Genomic DNA, 19,567 nt, shown 5'->3' on the forward strand with positions numbered 1-19,567 from the left:
GCTTAAAATTATAACCTTAAGCATATGGTAAAATTTGTGAATGCAAAATGCAGTTTAATGATCTTAGGATATTTAGATAACCAGATGTTTGGAATTTCTCCTCACTTAGTGGTGTGGGGCATATTGAGATTAATTTTTAAAAGTAAAGAACAACTTATGGCATTTGATTTGGGTAGCTACTTATACCTTATTGTTCTGTGCTGCTCTGACCCATTTACAGAGTAATTCATAGACTACGTGATTTGAGTTGGGTCCAGAGAAACAGAAGGCTCTTCAAACCAGTACTGCCTGTTTTATAAACTGCTCTGTCACCGAGGCTATGTGACACAGCAGTTCCAGTAAAACTTAAGAATTCTGTGGAAGGTAGGGATGTTTATAAAGCTTTGCTAAACCCTTAAAGGAAATCACAGTAGAGACTTTTAGGATTTGGGAGGAAAAAAAAAACCTCTTCAGCAGGTAATCATTTGTTTTTTGAAAATAAAGTTTCTGATTGGTAATTAGGCCCTTGGACAGACTGAAAACTTAATCACAGGCTAATGTGTTATCATGATACCTAAGCCGCTCATCAGGAACTTGGTGTTGTCTGAATGACTAAGGCTCAAAGTTGAACATATGTAGCAGTAGGCCATCATTTAGTGGTGATGGGCTTGAGTTGTCTTGAAGGCAGAGTAACTTGCACAAGATGTGACTCAGATTTCCATGGTTTCTATGGTTCTGATTTACCTCAGAGAAAAGGAAAGACAACAGAAAAAAATAATTTGAACCTGATACATAGATATTTCTGCACAATATGCAGGCATCACACAACAGTGGTTGACAGTAGCAAATTTGTGGAGGCGATTATCCATAAATCTCTCATATTTCTGAGCACTTTATGAGCAGAGGCACATGCATGCTTTGTTCTGAATAATCTTTTCAATAATTTCTTTTTAAAGAATAGCTGTGGAAGACATAGTGTCTTTTTCCACAGCAGAGGGAAAGTTTGTTTACTGTCCAGTATAATAAAAATAAGGTCTCTCTCCAGAGAAAAGGTTGAACAGGTCTTCTTATCATCCACTGCAAAAATATTTAAGTTCTATCAGCTCAGGCACTTAGCTGTGACTCAAATCCACTTCATGTGCCACATCCATATGGACCATTATGCATTGTCTCCCTGAGATTTGGGATGCAATGGAGAATAAAGTGAATCTGAAGCATATGTTGTTTAATGTGCTGTGAGAAAAATTCCTTTGTCTCTGATCTAGGAGTCTCATGTTTTATGCCAGCATTCATGAAATTGTGGTAGCCTAACTTATTATCTAGAAAGAAAGGTATAATCTAAGATCTGTTATAGTTGTGTTCTGGTTTTGGTAATAAGGAGAGGATATTTACAGAGATGTAACTGTCTTTGAAAGAAAGGAAAAGGAACCCCAAAGCCAGCTTAGGGAATGTGAGAAGACCCCAAAGTATCCGGTAGCTCCACTTGTCCAAGAAGTGGGAAAGAGGTGGGTGAATAAGGGTCTTTTGATGCCTTACCTGTCAATAGATATTTTAAATCTGAGCAGTGAATGGTAGGTTTGAAATAATATGCCTGAATGGTGCTTGAGTTGTGGCTTTTATTCTCCTCTAATATGGTAGGGATATCTTTGTGACAGTGGAGCTGCAGACTCATGCCCCAGTTGAAAGGCAATGAGGCTATAGTGACTACATCAAGGAGCCCTAAAACTGAAACAAATGGTGTCACTAATGAGGATATAGGCTGTTATATGAAATGAAAACACTGGAGGTTCATTTGGTTGAGACTCTAGCAAGCACTGAAACACTCAAAACAAACAAACTGCTTAATCGACATGGAGACACTTTTTCTCTTTGCACTCTTGATTCTTCCTGTCTCGCTACACAAACCTTAGCTGTTAAGGACAAAAGAAGATCAGGATGGGGCAAAGATCTTCTCTAGGGGTGATCTAAGAGTTTATGCACCTATCTGGGTATGCTGGGTAACACTGGAAATGGGGATTGAGCTCAAAATTTAATCACTTTTTTTTTTTAACGTTGGTGTCCAAATCACCATCCTACCCAGTTCTGTGGGTAAAAAGGGTTTCTGTATTCAGCTGGTAAGGTTGGGGCAGGGCTCATAATGAGGTACCAAGGCTGACATTTTCTTGTGGGTGGGGTCTTATTGATGGGGCCAATGTGCTGTTGTTCCTAGTAGAAATTGATATGTTACATCCTTTCACTCTTTTATCCTATAAGCATTAGAGGGATTCTCCTGCATTCTTTTTTCTTTCTATTTTTTTTTTTTTTTTTGGAAAAGCTACATCTAAAAAAGGGTTAGTAGGACAAACTCTCCTGCCATTTTCCATTAATAGGTATGTTAGGATACAACATCAATGTCTCTATCTCTAATGTTGTAAGCTTTCACTATGTAAATGATGTCCTGTTGGTTGTCAAGAAAGAAAAATTAACCTCAGCATCCTTAACCCGACTGTTATCAAACTTTTGAGAGTAGGGAATGGCTGATAAACCCCAACAAATTCAGAGCCCTGCTAGTCAAGTAGTTTATTGAGACAATATGGATGATTTATGATGCTCAAACTTTCTGGACATCACAGAAAAATTATTCTCTTTGGTCCTCAACAGCATAAAGTAAACCCATCACTTCACTGGATTCTTTGAATATTAGAAACACTATGTACCTTACTTGGGCATTCTACATGGTCCTTTATATCAGCTAACACAGAAATTAAAAAGCTTCCTTAGATACTTCCCAGCAAGACTCTTAATACTCAGGTAAGTAATAAGATCTTGCTGGGGATCTTGTCAATCTTTGTACTTAGTCACTTCTGCCCTTGTACAATGTGCTCCTGAATGAGGAAGCCATGGCAGGATGGAAGGTATTTATTCATTGGCTCAATTGCTAAGAGCTTCCACTATACATGGCTGATCCATGTACATCCACTGTTAAGTACCCAACATGCCAACAGCAGAAAATAATACTGTATATCTAATTTGACAATGTCCCATGGAAGGACCAGATGGGCCTCTAGTGTCAGGTTTATCATATTGGCCACATATAATATGGTTGTTTCTTTCTGTTGTTAATCATCAGTCATCTTCAATTAGGATACAAACAAGATTAATTTTTACCATTCAATTTGATGTGGATGGTTTGCCACTGTGGGCCCAATCTTCAACATTATTTTGTCCCTTCCTAAAATGAGTTAACCACTTGTAAACTGTTGTTTTCTTTGTGACATTGTTTCCATAATCTTTTCATAAAGCATCAATGATTTCACCATTTTTCAACCTGAGCCTCACCATAAATTTGATGTTTGTTCTTTTTTTAATTTTAGCAGAATTCATGTCTCTCTCACAGGGGATCCTTCTAAACTGATGTCTTATCCTTCTTAACATCTCAAACTAGATCCTGTTCAGATATGTTACAATAAATTAGTATGAGCTTATTTTAGTGCAAAAAATGTTTCAAGTCCATGCATAGTTTTTCTCATAATATGCATTAGCTGTAACGTTTTTGAGGACCTTTTGCATATATTTCAAAAAAATAAATAACTCATCAATTTTCATCTATACAGAAAAGGATTTGAGTTTATGACTCATACCTGTTATTTAATTTTTTGTTTCTTTTTTTTTTCTATCTATGGCCCATTTGAATCCTTAATGCCAGAAGAGTAGAAAAATACTAATACTCATATTAGGGAGATTATATTGAAATAATATTTCATAAAAAAATGCCTTAGGTCAGTGCCCATCTTTGATGATTTTACTATATATATTGTGGGATCATAGAGACACAAGGATAGCATGACCCATAGTTCTCAAAAGTTTGTTTCCTCACTTTTTCTTTAATCACAATAATCTACTATTTTAATATTTTTGTGCCTTCCTCTTTCCTCACATAGCAGGACAAAGCTCCTATAGCATGTTTTGAGTCTGTAATCTATATATTGAGAGGTTGTAATTAATATTTTTGAATGCACAACCTCCTGTCTTAGCAAGCGGGCACATTCACTTTGCAATAGCTATTCTATTAAAGAACATAGATTCCTCAGGGTCTAAAAGTCTAAATGTGAATTCTGAGTCCACCATTTAAGTTGAAAAACCTCAGACAATTTAGACTACCTGTGTATGTCTCAGTGTCCTCAACAGTTTGAAGGTTAAAAAAAAAATTCAGCTCTTCAATTTATTCTCACAAGAATCAAAAAAGACAGTGCATGAAACACTTTTGTTTTAATGCAAGCCTTTTTAAAATGATAATTTTTAGATTTCTTATTCCTAATTTGAAAATGCTGGCCATTTAGGAAACTACACAATCAAAGTAAATATTTTAAAATTTCAGTTTGAAACTAAGAATTTTCTATGAAGCTATTAATATAGGAGAAAAAGATTTGTCACAATTTCTACTTAAAATCTGCTGATGATTTTGTAAGTGGGTTTTTGTCCTTTTTGAGAATAGTCACTTTTAACCAGACAAGTGTTTCAAACTGATTAATGAATTAGTCCACCTGTAAATATATATCACAGCAAAAGGTTTTCAAAAATGTGGAATTACATTTTAGTGACAAATAATTGGCAAACAATTTTTAGTGGCAAATAAATTCATGCAACCCTATGGGCACCAGATAAGCACAAATTCTAGAAATATCAATATGAAAAGTTAGGTTTTCAATATGCACAAATGTAGAATGCGTTGCAAAACAGAAATATGCATATTAAATTGAATCAAGTTTGTTGAAACAGGTTATAGCATAAAATTGTCAGAATGATTAAAATTAAACAGGGAGGAAGGAAAAAAGGAGGAAAAGAAGGATCAATCATAGTATCACCACACAATTAAATATTGTTAATATTTTGGCATACATGGTTTGAATAACTTTTCTGTGTGTATATGTAAACTCATATACATCTACTCTACATCTACCCATCTATATCTTTATATCACAGTTATCAAATTATCAGTTGTGGTGTGCAATAATTATCATTTATAAGTTGCTCCCTCAAGTTCATGTGACTTACAGTTAGCAGAATTAGGACTAGAATTCAAGTCTTCAGGCTCATAAAAGGAAAGGAAATGATATGCAAGTGCCTACCATGGACTATAACCCCTTTTTATGTTGCTTAATCCTCAAAATGCTCTGAATTGGGTAACAATATTCTCATTTAACCGATGAATAAACTGGCAAGAGCACACATAGTATATAATGTTATGTTTGGGATCGAACCACATACTTGGACTACAAGGCCTATATATGCTTATCTCACTAGGTAACATTGCCTAATGGGTTCATAGTGCATAAGCTATTCATTAATAAATAATGACCAATTTAGGCATCTTTTTTCCCCCAGCATAACTGCTACTGTCAAAAAGGTCTATGATATTTTAATTAATGTGAATATATTTGTTTAGAATATGATGTCCCCTCAAAATTGAGGACTCTATCCCCGAATTGCATTTTTTGGATAATTTTGAAAAAAATTTAATGAGGTTTCATACGCATAAGAAAAGAAGCTCACTTAAAGAGTTGGTCTCTAGAGACCAAACAAGACTTCCAGGACAGTAAAATCTCACGTTCAATCAGTGACACAGGTGAAGTAAGAATGTAATACTATTCTTTTTAATAAGGACAATTTGTTAAGTGTATAAATATGGAACAGTTTTATATTGTCATGTATTTTTTCAAGAAATTTAGAAATCAGGAAAAAAAGTAGACTATGTGTCTCATCTTTTCACTGAAATATTTTTAATGCAACCTTAAAATCCTAAACTAGGGATTGAGGGAGATTTACCTTAAAAAGTCGTAACTTTTGTCTATGCTCAGCCTGCAACTACTTACATATCCTGATAATGATTTTGTTATCTATTGTCCATTTGACAAATGGGAAAATTACTATAGATTCTTAGGGGCCAGATAATTAATTATGTGGAAAAAATGAGAAAATGGCTACAAATTCTTACAGTTACTTTATACCTGAAGTCACATTCTAAGTGAAAATCTGTAGAATATTTTATTATACAGTGAACAGATAGGCATAGATCACATATGTGGGTATTCCAAGAAGTTCATGGAAAAATATAATTGAAAGACAATATGAATCTTTTCGTGAACTTTTTGAAGACTTCTTGTATAAAAAAAAAATAGGTGTTTTAATAATTTTTTAGTGAGAAAAAAACAGATCATAGGGAACAGTTTATTTTTATTTATTCAAATCACTTTCTTAATTTCTTGAACACAATAGCCTGGTTTTTACTGATGACAACTTTCTTCAGAGCCTCTTTAACCTCCTTGTTCCGGAGGCTGTAGATCATGGGGTTCAACATGGGAATGATCACTGTGTAGAAGACTGAGGCCATCTTATCTGTGTCCAGGGAATGGCTTGAGCTGGGCTGTAAGTACATAAAGATCAGGGTCCCGTAGAATATGGTGACTGCCAGCATGTGAGAGCCACATGTGGAGAAAGCCTTGTGTCTTCCCTCAGCTGAGCGCATCCTCAGGATGGCAGAAATAATGAACATGTAGGAGACAAAGACAATCAGAAGGGAGGAAATGAACATGACACCAGCACAGGCAAAGATCCATAGCTGTTTGGAGCGAGTGTCTGAGTCAGTTAGCCTGAGGAGTGGCATGTCATCACAATAGAAATGATTGATGATATTGGAGTGGCAATAGGAGAGGTGGAAGGTGAGGATTGCATGAAATAGTGCAACTAAGAAGCTATAACTATAGGGGGCAGCTACAAGCTGAATGCAAATTCCCGGGGACATTATGACCATATAGACGAGAGGGTTGCAAATGGCCACATACCTGTCATAGGCCATGGAAGCCAGTAGCAAGCACTCAGCTGTCATGAAGGCCAGGAAACAGCCTAACTGAGCAGCACATGCATTGAAAGAGATAGTATTTTGTTTGTACAAGAAATTTCCAAGCATTTTGGGTGTAATGACAGAAGAGTAACAGAAATCAACAAAAGCCAGATTGCTAAGGAAGAAGTACATTGGTGTATTGAGTCTTGCATCTGTTCTAATGACTATGATCAAACCCAGGTTTCCTACTACTGTGAAAAAGTAGATAAATAAGAAAACCACAAAGAGGGGCATCTTCAATTCCTGGTGATCTGTGAGGCCCGTGAGAATGAACTCTGTCACTTGGGTGCAATTTATCTGAGACATGTCTCTTCAGGGAGTCTGGATAAAGAGAGGAGAGTTTAATCAAGCTTAAAATTTCTATAATTTTTTATATCTTAATATTCTGAAAAGCAATTTTGTTGTTAATATGAAAGTGCTAATTTAATATTAAAATAATTAGCACGCTTTGAGTCTGAGTATGAGTTGAAAAGCAAAAGGAGATGTTTTGTGGGAAACAATTATTTCTCTCCCCCCAAATTGATTGTTTTATATAGTTGAGTGCTACAGGAGTCAGTCGACACTGCTTCACTCTCTGTTTAAAGCTCTGGGCATTATAATACTTAAAATTTAACATTAATTTTTCATATATTTAAATCTATCATTTTATTGAAAAATGTTAACATTGAAATCATAAAGGAAAATAAATCTCCAGTGACATCAGATCTCTCATCCTACCTGTGCAACATAAGCTACATATTGCTGCCTTGCTGCCATGTACAGAATTCCTTATTGTTTTAATCTACATTTGTTACTTGCCACAAAGAGGTTATTATTGTTTTCTACACGGTCTTCATAATTGTGTTAAAAATGCAAATGATGAAAATTGGGTAACTTCGTGAAAGAAACAATAATACGCTTTGTAGGTGTTTGTTTACTTCATTTCTTATTGTATCCATTCTACAAATGAGGGCGAGAAGACTGTATTTTCAGTGTCTTCAGGTATTGAAGTTAAGTACCTGAAGTAACTTCAGGTACTGAGGTTAAGTATATGAAGGAAGCCCAGATGGCTGGAATTCAAACCTGTGTTTTTCTGACTTTTGAGCCCAGGCACCTCACTATTAACATTCTCCATATACAAAACTGACTCCATCATTGCGTGATGTACACAGAAGTAAGTGCAATCACTTTTCAAATTTATTCACAGCTGGGTAGGCAGTGCTTATGGGTCAGGGTAAGACACCTCTAGGAATTGAACATAGAGGATACTGAGTAAGAAAAACAGAAAATCCTTAACTGATGGAAGCAAATATCTATAGTTAAAGTTTTACACTCAAAATATATCTTAAATTAAAGACAGAAGAGAATATCTTAATATTTAAGATATTTAACTTAATATTTTAGTTTCAAACATAATCTTAGCAAAGAATAAAATAACAGAAGGGAAATCTATAGCCTAATTGATATATTCTGTTCTGTCAGGTAACAGAAGAAGGTGTATATTATGATATATATATATCAGGAGAAGTTAGATATTTTTCATAAAATATGGACATGGAAATTAAAAAAACAAAAGTTTTAGAGTATGTATGCCTATATGTTTCTACCACTTTCTATAAAGAGGACAACCACTGGTAATATTGAACATTATTGCTGCTTCCCATTGCATGAGATAGGTAGGTTATCAAAGTTTTGAAAAGCCCAATTGCTGTTCCTACACACACACACACACACACACACTCAGTTTTGAAATAATTTAGCAACTGTTTAATTGGAAATTTGGTTTCCAAGTCCGGGGACATCAGGTAAGGCTACATTGTTTGGCAGCTATAAGAAGTTCAGTATGAAACTTCATCTTATCTCAAAGGTAGAGTATGCATTATATATAAAAATATGTATGGTCCTTTACAATATAGCTCAAAATATTTTACATTCAAGTTTTTTCACATCTGTTTCCTTCTGCCATAACCACACACAATAGTCTAATTAAAATAATTGTTTTTCCGTCCTCAAGTATAATATACCCTTACGGGTTTCCCTGTTTTCATTATATGCTTTCGTTCCTATGCGTATCTCTTCCAGGTGAATGTTGAATGGAAAATTGGAGGAAAAACTCATATTTACCTTTTAAGGACTCCCTGATTTCTAATTCCCATCTTGTTTTACCACTTTTCAACTTTGTGTTCTGGAAGCATTTTATACATAACTCATTCAATCTCATCTCACATGTAAGGTAGCCACCTGTTTCTATGTCTTCTCTTGATAGATTGTAAACCCCACGGGTGGAATCCATGAATTTTTCACTTATTTCCTAATGTAACCTCTTCCAGACACTTGGTAATGAGGAATTAAAAATTAATTTTTGCAAAAGCATATCAATATTTATTCCCTTTGTTCATAATTAACGTTCTTTACTTATATCAAATACATCAAGTGTCATATTGATGACCTGGTTTTGATGTGCTCACTTTTCATCCCTGGTAAAATGACCAGCTTTTGCCAAAATGGGGGGAAAAAAGTGTGACATAAATTTCAATCTAGTAGATTAAGTGACTAACTTTTCCAAACAGTCTAATTGATTTTATCTTGGAGTAATCAAATCTTTTTTTGAAATATCAAACTAATAAGAAATATACTTTATATAATAGCATGTACATAAAAGGGTACTGAAAATAGTTTGTGGAAAAATATCATTAAAAGATAGTAAAAATTCTTCCATGAGCTTTTAGAAGTATCATCATATAATAAATAAAACTTGAGGAAATACTATTTAGCCTTGTTTCAGAAAATGTCATCTAGAATGTTTTATTCTAAGGTTCATTATATTCTATTCCACTTCATTTTTAAAATGCTTACCTTGATCCTAATTTTGAAATATATTCTTTGAACTTACTTGGGTGGAGGGTGTTTCTATTTCTTCTCCAAGTGGGTTTGGGCAGCAACAAACTGTAGGGTTTTGTCAGTGACTCGGTCCCAAATGATCATACTTAGGAGTATGATGCAAGTAAAATCATCAGAAAATTATAATCTATGCCCTGTAGGGATCCCAAACCAGGCTTGAGATCAATTAACATTATTCTGCGATTTTAAGGAACTGTAGATCTATAGCTCTGCCTTTAGCATGACAGTATTGCCCTAATGTTCTTATTTTTGTAATGCTATATGTTTATTAAAAACTTGATTTATTAATTTAATAGTTTTATTTGTTAGTTATTTATTTATAATTTTAATGCTACTTATTTATTTATCTGTTCTTATTTTAATTGTCCATATTGTTGTTGTTGCTGATACCTGGTGAAAAGCTTTATTTTTGAAAGGAAGATAAGACTTACCTTGTGAAAATTCCTGGACCATCTCTCAGAGAACTGATATCCAACTTCCAAGAACCTATTCCAGAGTGTTTTAAGACATAATGCTCACTCTTTGGCTTACTCTTTGAAGTGCTCATGAAGTATTTGTTTTCTCTTCAAGGTTGTTGCCATCTGTAATTATTCAATTTCCTTGTTTTCTGATTTTACATTCTTTTCTTAGCCAATTTGTGGCTATAGCAAGGAAAGAACATTCTTTTAATACTTATTAGGAAACAATGCATCTGCTATAAACTGAATTGTATCTCCCCAAATTCACATATTGAAGCCTTAGCCCCCAATGTGATAGTATTTGGAGAGGTAATTGGGGTTAGATGAGGTCATGAGGATGGAGCCCTCATGATGGGATTAGAGCTCTTAGAAGAAGAGACACCAGAGTGCACTCTCTCTGTCTCCAAACTCACAAGAAAAGGTCATGTTCATAAAGTCTTTGCCCAGTTCTACTTCCTGACGTGTTTCCCCTTTGTTTTCCTTTAGGAGTTTTATTGTTTCAGGTCTTACATTTAAGTCAAATCCATTTTGAGTTGATTTTTGTATATAGCAAGGATACTTTGTGAATAAGACCCTGAAGCACAGGCAACAAAAGAAGAAATAAACAAATGGGATTATATCAAACTAAAAAGTTTCTGCATAGCAAAAGAAATGACTAACAGAGTGAAAAGATAACCTGCAGACTGGGAGAAAATATTTGCAAACTATGCATCTGACAAAGGATTAATATACAGAATATCCAAGGAACTCAAACAATTTAACAGTAAAAAAGCAAATAACTCAATTAAGAAATGAGCAAATGAGCTGAATAGACATTTCTCAAAGGAAGTTATAAAAATGGCTAACAGACACATGAAAAAATGCTCACTTCACTAAGCATCAGGGAAATGCAAATCCAAACCACATTGAGATATTGTCTTGCCCCAGTTAGACTGGCCATTATCAAAAAGACAGAGGATAACAAATGCTGGCAAACATGCAGAGAAAGGGGAATCCAACTACACTGTTGGTAAGAATGCCACAGTCTCCCACAGTTCTTGCCTGACATTTATCAGTTTTACATAAATATGTTTGTTCTTATTTTTTGTATGCCTTTGGTAAACTTCAAGAGGCTTGAAATTATTGAATTATTGGTTTCATCATTTTGAACACACACACACACACATTTGGTTGGGGTAACATTTGTCAAACTTTTTGCTTTTAATTAGCCAAAAATTCTGTCTTTGTAAGTTTCATTGTTAATCTTAAGTTAGAAATACAGATACATATCAAATAACGGAACCCCCAAATGACACTATTTTACCATTAATTTAGTGATAACTGTGGGGGGAAAATAATTGAAACAATAATCTCTCAACCCAGAATACATTTCCACAAAGATAAAAGAGCTTCTGATTCACTAGGTCTAGTGTGTGCCAAAGCATGTGCATTTCTAAAAAGTTCTAAGTTATCTTAATGCTGCCTACATGTATGATTAGAGTATAACAATCTGTGTCATCATGAAAGATCCTAATTAAGTGAGGGATCAAAAGTGATTCTAATATTATTGATTAGGAAAAATAGAAATGTGAGGGACTTCTGGAAGAGTGAAGTGAGGATTTCCATGAATCCATACTGTCATAAAATCAGTATAAACATTTGGAAAATTTTAAAACCAACTTTCGTAGAACTCTGGAAACCAAAGTTTAAAAAACAGTCTAAAGACTACTTAATCAAGCAAAACTGCTGAATCATGGTAAAAATATCAGGGTTTATGTTGCATTTGATTTACTTCCATTGAACGCTGTGTGGCTATACAACAATCATAAACAACAGCATCTTGGCAACACTGGTAGTTGTGAAAACCAGAAATCCCACAGTTATTGGAAGATACAGACCAGGTTAGGAGCCCCTCAAAAAGTCCTACTTACAAACAATTGGCACTATTGGATCTATCTTTCAATTTCCTGGAAATGTCCTATTTGTGGGTTATAGTGTTCATTTGACATGACTCAGAACTCACTCTACTCATACAGCTTCGTTCTTGGGACATATGCTGAAAAAAAATGGCAATTGTCAAACTTCATATCTGCCTGAACTGTGATACCTGTTGTAAAAAAACAAGAATCTAGACAAAAACTAAAAATACAAAGATCTGAAAATAAGATGTCTGTAGGGACCTTTTAAAAGTTCTGTCATATGTTTGGGGATCTAGTGGGCCATGTCCAAGACTGGCTTAAGATGGCTCTGTTATGTCCACTGTGACTGACTTGAGGTTCTGCACAAGCAGGAAGTGAAGGCTTTGGCAGAGTTGTCAGCTGCCCGAGTATTGAAGATATACCCTCTATCCTACCCCACACACAGTTACTCAGCAAGTGACAGAAGACTTACCTCCTTGGTCTAAGGCTCTTGGAGAAATTTATGACCAGTCATTAGATGATCATTTAGCTAACTGAGCAGAAAACCCCAGTGACACACTAGAGGAAATGCAGATTTTACAGAATTACTTCAGAAAAGTCACTAAGCAAGCAAATAGCAGCAACAAAAACGCAACAGTATAAAAGGATGAGAAAAAAGAAAAAAACCCTGTTGTGTGTGAGTGTGTGTGTGTGTAAGTCCTGATTTCCTTATTTGCCACATTATATGATAAAAAAAAGTCCAGCTTTCAATGAAAATTACAAGGTACGCAAAGAAATGGAAAAGAAAGGTCACTGGAGAAGGAAAAAAAGCAGTTGATAGAAACTATTGCTTAACTATTGCTGAGGGAGCTCAGCTGTTGGCATTACTAGACAAAGACTGTAAAATCCTTATTACAAATACATTAAAAGAAAAAAAGAGACCATACATAAGAGGTTAAAGGAAAGCATAAAAACAATGTCTTACAAACTGAGAAAATAAAAAAAAGCAATAGAATTATTTCTAAAGTACCAAAATAAAAAATCTGAAAATCTGGAGTTAAAAATTAGAGTAACTGAAATGAAAAATTTACTAGTTAGACACAACAAAAGATTGAGAAGGCAGAAGAATAAATCAGAAAATTTGAAAATTGGTTAATAGAATTTGTTCAATGTGCAGAACAGAAAAGAAAAATATTACAGAAAAATCAAGAAAGTCTTGGAGATCTTTGGGGCATCATCAAGTGCACCAACAAAGATTAAGTGGGAGTCCCAGAAGGAGTCAAAGAGAGAAAAGGGGAAATATTTAAAGAATTAATGGCTGTAAACTTTTAGAAATTAAGAAAAATTATTGATAGGTGGATCTAAGAGATTCACCCAAACCCAAGTTGAATAAACACGAAGAAATTCTTACCTAGGCACATCGTAGTCAAACTGTTGGCAGCCAAAGACACAGAGAATTTTGAAAATAGTGAGAGAAAACGATACATCCTATAGAGGAGAACCAGGCAAGCTTAACAAATGACTTCTCAGAAGAAAGACATGGAGTAAATGGAATGACATATTCAGAGTGCTGAAAAAAACAATTACCAGAGAATACTATATCCAGTCAAAATGTATTTTAGAAATGAAGGTAACCTAAAGACTGGCCTGGATAAACAAGATCAAGATAATTGATGGCTAGTAAATCTACCTTACAAGAAGCACAAAACAAACTTTTTCAGAGGAAAGAAAAATTTTCTGTATGGGAATATCAGTCACTGAAAGAAATAAGTCACACTAGAAATGGCAAATATGTCAGTAAATATAACAGTCTTATGTGTGTGTGTGTGTGTGTGTGGGTGGGTGTGTGTGTATGTATATTCTCTGTTCTTAATGTACTTAAATGACATACAAGTATGCATTTATTTTCTCTTAATTTGATTTAACACAAGATTGTATACATATCTTAAGTATAATAATACTTTTTAAAAGTTTATATCATAAAGTAGTATGTGTGTGTGTGTATTATATATATATATATATATATATATATATATATATATATATATAATTGTTATTATTATGTTAGTATTATCCTAAAGTAGATTATGGTAAGTTAAAATATATTGGACTTCCTATAACAATCACCACTAATGTGTGTATGTGTATATCAATAAAAATTAAATTTCTATTTTAAATTAACTATTTAGCAATAGGAATTAAATTTCTGTGTCAAAATCTTTCAACACAAAAGAAAGAGGTGGAGCTGAAACAAGAAAATGAAAAGACAGCAGGCATTTAAAATATGATTGGAAAAATGACAGACATTAATTTAACCATGTAAATAATCATATTAAATATGAATGGACAAAATGCACCAGTCAAAAGGCAGAGATATTCAGAATTAATTAAAAAAGCAAGATTCAACTACTGACTATCTACAAGAGGTACAATTTAGACTGAAAAACACAAATACAATGAAAATTTAAAAAGTTACTATTCCATGCAAATAACAACTGTAACTGAGCTGGAGTAGTTACATTAAAGTCAGAAAAGATTAGACTTTAAGATGATAAATAGCACCAGAAAAAAAAGAGGGTCATTTAATAATAGTAATCGAAAAAATAAATAAATAAGTAAATTTAGCAATTATAAATTCATGCAAAACTGACAAAGGAGCCCCCAAATATCTGAAATCAAAACTGACAGATTAGAAAGGTAAAAACATAATGTAATAAGGGATTATGATATCAGCCTTAATCATTGATAGACTAAATAAAGAGAAAACTAGCAAGACTCCAGAAGACTCTAGCAGTAGTATCAACATGATGGAACAAAGTAAAACCTATAGAATGATCATTGAGAATAAAAATTTTAGGGCAGGCTTTCTCAGCCTCAACACTATTACAGTTTTGGGCTGGATAACTTTTCATGTGAGGGTTTGTGCTGTTAATTGCAGGTTATTTTGCAGCACACCTCTCCTCAACTCTCCTGACATCAGTAACATTCCTTCACAGCACGCTCTCATTCTGAAAATCAATTATAATTCCAGGCATTACCAAATGTCCCCTAGAGAAAAAAATCACTCCCAGTTGAAACTACTGATTTACAGTTGTTTGCAATTTAATTGGAAAAATTATTGAATTTAATTTGGAATATTATCATTTAAATTTAATTGCAATACATTATTAAAGAGCTCATAAATATATTATCAAAGTAATCTTATAATCTTACACCAGACATTAAAGATACCTTTGCTTTTGTTTATTCTTGGCCAGTACCTAGTTGTATAGACATCAGATAATAAACTTTTAAAATGTTTTTCTGTATGAAAAATCACAAGATGTGAATTCTTATGGTACTGTCTGCATATGATGTAATTCTAAGTCAAACTCATTTACAAAGATTACAGAGAACAATTTCCTTTTACAGTGAACAGATATTTAAACCAACCAAGACCAAGGCAATCTATTAGTTTTATTAATGGGGGATGGGGAAAGAAAAAAAGATAAAGGAAAGTCCACTTCTGTTCATTTAAGTCATTTTCTTAATTTTGCAAACACACAAGCCTGGTTTCTATTGATGATGACTTTTTTCAAGGCATCTTTTACATCCTTGTTCCGCAGGCTGTAGATCATGGGGTTCAACATGGGAATGATCACTGTGTAGAAGACTGAGGCCATCTTATCTGTGTCCAGGGAATGGTTTGAGCTTGGTTGTAAGTACATAAAGATCAGTGTCCCGTAGAATATGGTGACCACCAGCATGTGGGAGCTACACGTGGAGAAGGCTTTGAGTCTTCCCTCAGCTGAGCGCATCCTCAGGATGGCAGAAATAATGAACATGTAGGAGACAAAGACAATCAGAACAGAGGAAACGAATGTGATACCAGCACAGGCAAAGATCCAGAACTGTTTAGAGTGTGTGTCTGAGTCAGTAAGCCTGAGGAGAGGCATGTCATCACAATAGAAGTGATTGACGATATTGGAGTGGCAATAGGAGAGGCGGAAAGTGAGGATGGTGTGAAACAGCGCCATCAGGAAGCTGTAGCTGTAGGGTACAGCTACAAGCTGAGTGCATATTCTCGGGGACATTGTGACCATATACAACAGAGGGTTACAAATGGCTACATACCTATCATAGGCCATGGAAGCCAGTAATAAGCATTCTGACACCATGAAGGTGAGAAAGCAGCCTAACTGAGCAGCACATGCACTGAAGGAGATAGTAGCTTGTTTGTACAAAAAATTCCCAAGCATTTTGGGTGTGATGACAGAAGAGTAACAGAAATCAACGAAAGCCAGGTTGCTAAGGAAGAAGTACATTGGTGTGTTGAGTTTCACATCTGTTCTAATAACCAGGATCAAACCCAGGTTTCCTAATATTGTGAAAAAGTAGACAGATAAGAATACCACAAAGAGGGGCATTTTCAATTCCCGAAGATCTGTGAGGCCCACAAGAACAAATTCTGTCACGTGGGTGCAATTTATAGGAGACATGGTCTTCGGGGAGGCTGGATGAGGAAGTAGAAGAGTTAAATCAAAGTAGATTTTTTGTACTGTAATTCCGATAAGTGGTGTTATTTTTTAATATTTTATGTCTTGTAAAGAGCATTATTTAATTTTATTTATTTGTTTATTTGTTTATTTTTACTAATATATATGTACACACACACACATATATATACAAAAGAGATATTTATATATGTATACATATATGTATATATGTATACATATACATATATACAAAAGAGATATTTATGTGATACGCATATATCTTTCCCCAGATCCATTGACTATACAAAAATGGAAGCTGTGAAATAGCCCACATTGCACAGGTTTCAGTTCAAGGTTTTGTGTAATAAGAACCTTACTTGCTAAAATGTGCAAGCTACGTTTTTAACTGAAAAAATGTTCACATTAATGGCATAAAATAAAACAAACCTACAGCTGCATCACTTTGATGGATTCATATTGTACCCATGCAGACACAACTACACATTTTTCCCAATGCTGGCAGAAATAGTTTTGCATTTTTTATTTTATGTTAATAATTTATCACTTCTAGGTCCACATACGTTGCAGCATATTCTAACGTTGTGCTTATAATGCAAACACTGAATATAAATAATTTTATGGAAAACACAATGAGGTGTTTATTTACCTCATTTTATCTTAAGAAACCTTGATGTAAAAATCCTATTATTATGCCAATTTTACAGAAGAGGAAGAAGAAAATGAAACATGTAACTGAAGCAATGTTAGACAGCTAGTTTGACAACAGTGGATTTCAAGTCCATATGTTTCTGATTCAGGGGTCCACACTTCATAATTATGTTCTTGATATAATATATACTAAGTATTCTGTTGGTGAAAATCTAAATTATTTCCAGATTTTTCTTTACATAGCACTGCACAAACATTTTTATCTCTAAAACATGAACTTACATGGACAGAAGGAATGAAATCTCGCATAATCTTACAATATATCACAAGTTAGAATAAAATATTTGCTTTCCAAAAGATTTAGAAGTTTATGTTTCCTTAAAAGTCAACTTGTAAGTTTCTTTCAATGTTTTTACCTTTTATTAAAGAAACATTGATTTGAATTATATTTTGTGTATTAACTTTTGTTTTCCTACTGCATTTAAATTCCGATATCTTTCCATTTTTCTCCTTATTCACTTTGACTAATTTTCATGATTAAATTATTGAATATTTGAATAATGTAAAATGTCACATCTCCCTTTTACTCCTTTTTGTTTTGTCTCTATCTCTCATCTTTATATCTGAAAATTGAAAGTAAAGCTTTTCTTGAAAAACTCGTGAATTTTTGTACACACTGAAAATTATTCTGTGAATAAATATATGTGATATTAAAGCCTGTGTTTCTTCATAGTTCTTCAGAATTTATTAATAGCTCTGCTGTATTTACTATTGCTGAATTATCAAATGATACATTTTAGTTAGTTTCTGTTGTTTTTAAACAACATGTTTATTGAGCAACAATATGTAATAAGTACTAACTTTCAAGGAATATTCATTCATCTTAAATTAACCCTAAATAAATTGCATTTGTTATATATGTAATATTATATAATTCTCATATATACTAGTATACATTATGTAATATATATAAATGTATTTCCTGAAACCCTAATACAGTTGGGATTTTAATGTCTAACTAGAGCAACATGGAAATGGACAAAAATAAGGACCTAGGAACCTGTAAATTCCAAATCTCTACTTTGCATGTTAAGAAATAAAATTGAATTTTGAGTGCCCCACACCAAAGAAAAGGAGAAAAGAAGGAGATAAAGGGAGATAAGATAAAAATATATTTTTTTGTTTATTGGATGCTCAGAAGATCTTTCTTCAGAAAACTAACTTTCATACTTAAACTCTTTTGACCACAATTGACAGAAATGCTTGTTACAGGATGGCATGGAAGTAATAAATATATACAGGATAATAGTTTCATTGCCTGGCAAGTACTTATATTTTTGTGAGTGTGTTCTACTTTAATCCGTTCTGTTCTATTTAATCCAAATAATACTGGTCAAGATCCTAAAGGTTGCATTCATAATGTACTAGTAGTTGCAAACACAATTTCAAAAAGTACACAGTAATCTGCCACACACAACAGCATTTTCTCTAATCAATTATCAGCTCCTTGCTGTATCTCCCACTCTGATCTGCAACCAAGACTGTTGCCATTCTATCCTTAACATTTCTCTTGATTGCGTCTAATAGCTACTTTCTTAGGAGGCTTTTTCAATTCATTCATTCCCTCATTCAGTAATATATAGTGAGAACTACTAATTCCCAGGCACTAATTAGCATGAAGATAGAGCAGAGAAAGAGCAGACAACAGACAGGACTAGAAAGAAAGTTTTATCTAATGTTTCTTTATTTTTCTTGTCTCTTTCCTTTCAATTTTTTATTCTTAATTTCTATGTTTTTAATTTAATTTTATTTTGTCAATATACAATGTGGTTGATTATTGTGGCCAATTACTGAAGCCTACCTCCCTCCTCTCTCTCCCCCTCCCTCCCTACAATGTCCTTTCTGTTTACTTGTCATATCAATTTCAAGGAATTGTAATTGTTATGTCTTCTTCCCTCCCCCCCCCCTTTTTGTGTATTTATTTATTTATTTATTTATTTATTTTTAGCTCCCAAATATAAGTGTGAACATGTGATATTTCTCTTTCTGTGCCTGACTTGTTTCACTTAATATAATTCTCTCGAGGTCCATCCATGTCATTGCAAATGGCAGTATTTCATTCTTTTTTATAGCAGAGTAGTATTCCATTGTGTAGATATACCACATTTTCCATATCTACTCATCTGATGATGGACATTTGGGCTGGTTCCAACTCATAGCTATTGTAAATAGTGCTGCAATGAACATTGGGGAACAGGTATACTTTCGACTTGATGATTTCCATTCCTCTGGGTATATTCTCAGCAGTGAGATAGCTGGGTCATATGGTAGATCTATCTGCAATTGTTT

At 33.9% G+C, this 19,567-nt stretch overlaps 2 protein-coding genes across 2 annotated transcripts; both read right to left on the minus strand.

The window, feature by feature from the left end:
* Window positions 1-6,205: 6,205 nt before the first annotated feature.
* Window positions 6,206-7,165, minus strand: LOC134375721 (olfactory receptor 8U9). The gene has a single exon (XM_063094389.1). It carries the CDS (start codon window positions 7,163-7,165, stop codon window positions 6,206-6,208), a length of 960 nt encoding a protein of 319 aa, XP_062950459.1.
* Window positions 7,166-15,592: 8,427 nt separating this feature from the next.
* LOC134376957 (olfactory receptor 8U9-like) lies at window positions 15,593-16,552 on the minus strand. The gene has a single exon (XM_063095547.1). The coding sequence runs from the start codon at window positions 16,550-16,552 to the stop codon at window positions 15,593-15,595; it is 960 nt and encodes a 319-aa protein (XP_062951617.1).
* Window positions 16,553-19,567: the final 3,015 nt, after the last annotated feature.

This window comes from Cynocephalus volans, chromosome 4, assembly GCF_027409185.1.
Source record: "Cynocephalus volans isolate mCynVol1 chromosome 4, mCynVol1.pri, whole genome shotgun sequence".
NCBI lineage: Eukaryota > Metazoa > Chordata > Mammalia > Dermoptera > Cynocephalidae > Cynocephalus > Cynocephalus volans.

What these genes read in the sequence shown, in the direction of transcription:
- LOC134375721 (XM_063094389.1), bottom strand. Translation starts at nt 7,165, where the DNA reads ATGTCTCAGATAAATTGCACCCAAGTGACAGAGTTCATTCTCACGGGC.
- LOC134376957 (XM_063095547.1), bottom strand. Translation starts at nt 16,552, where the DNA reads ATGTCTCCTATAAATTGCACCCACGTGACAGAATTTGTTCTTGTGGGC.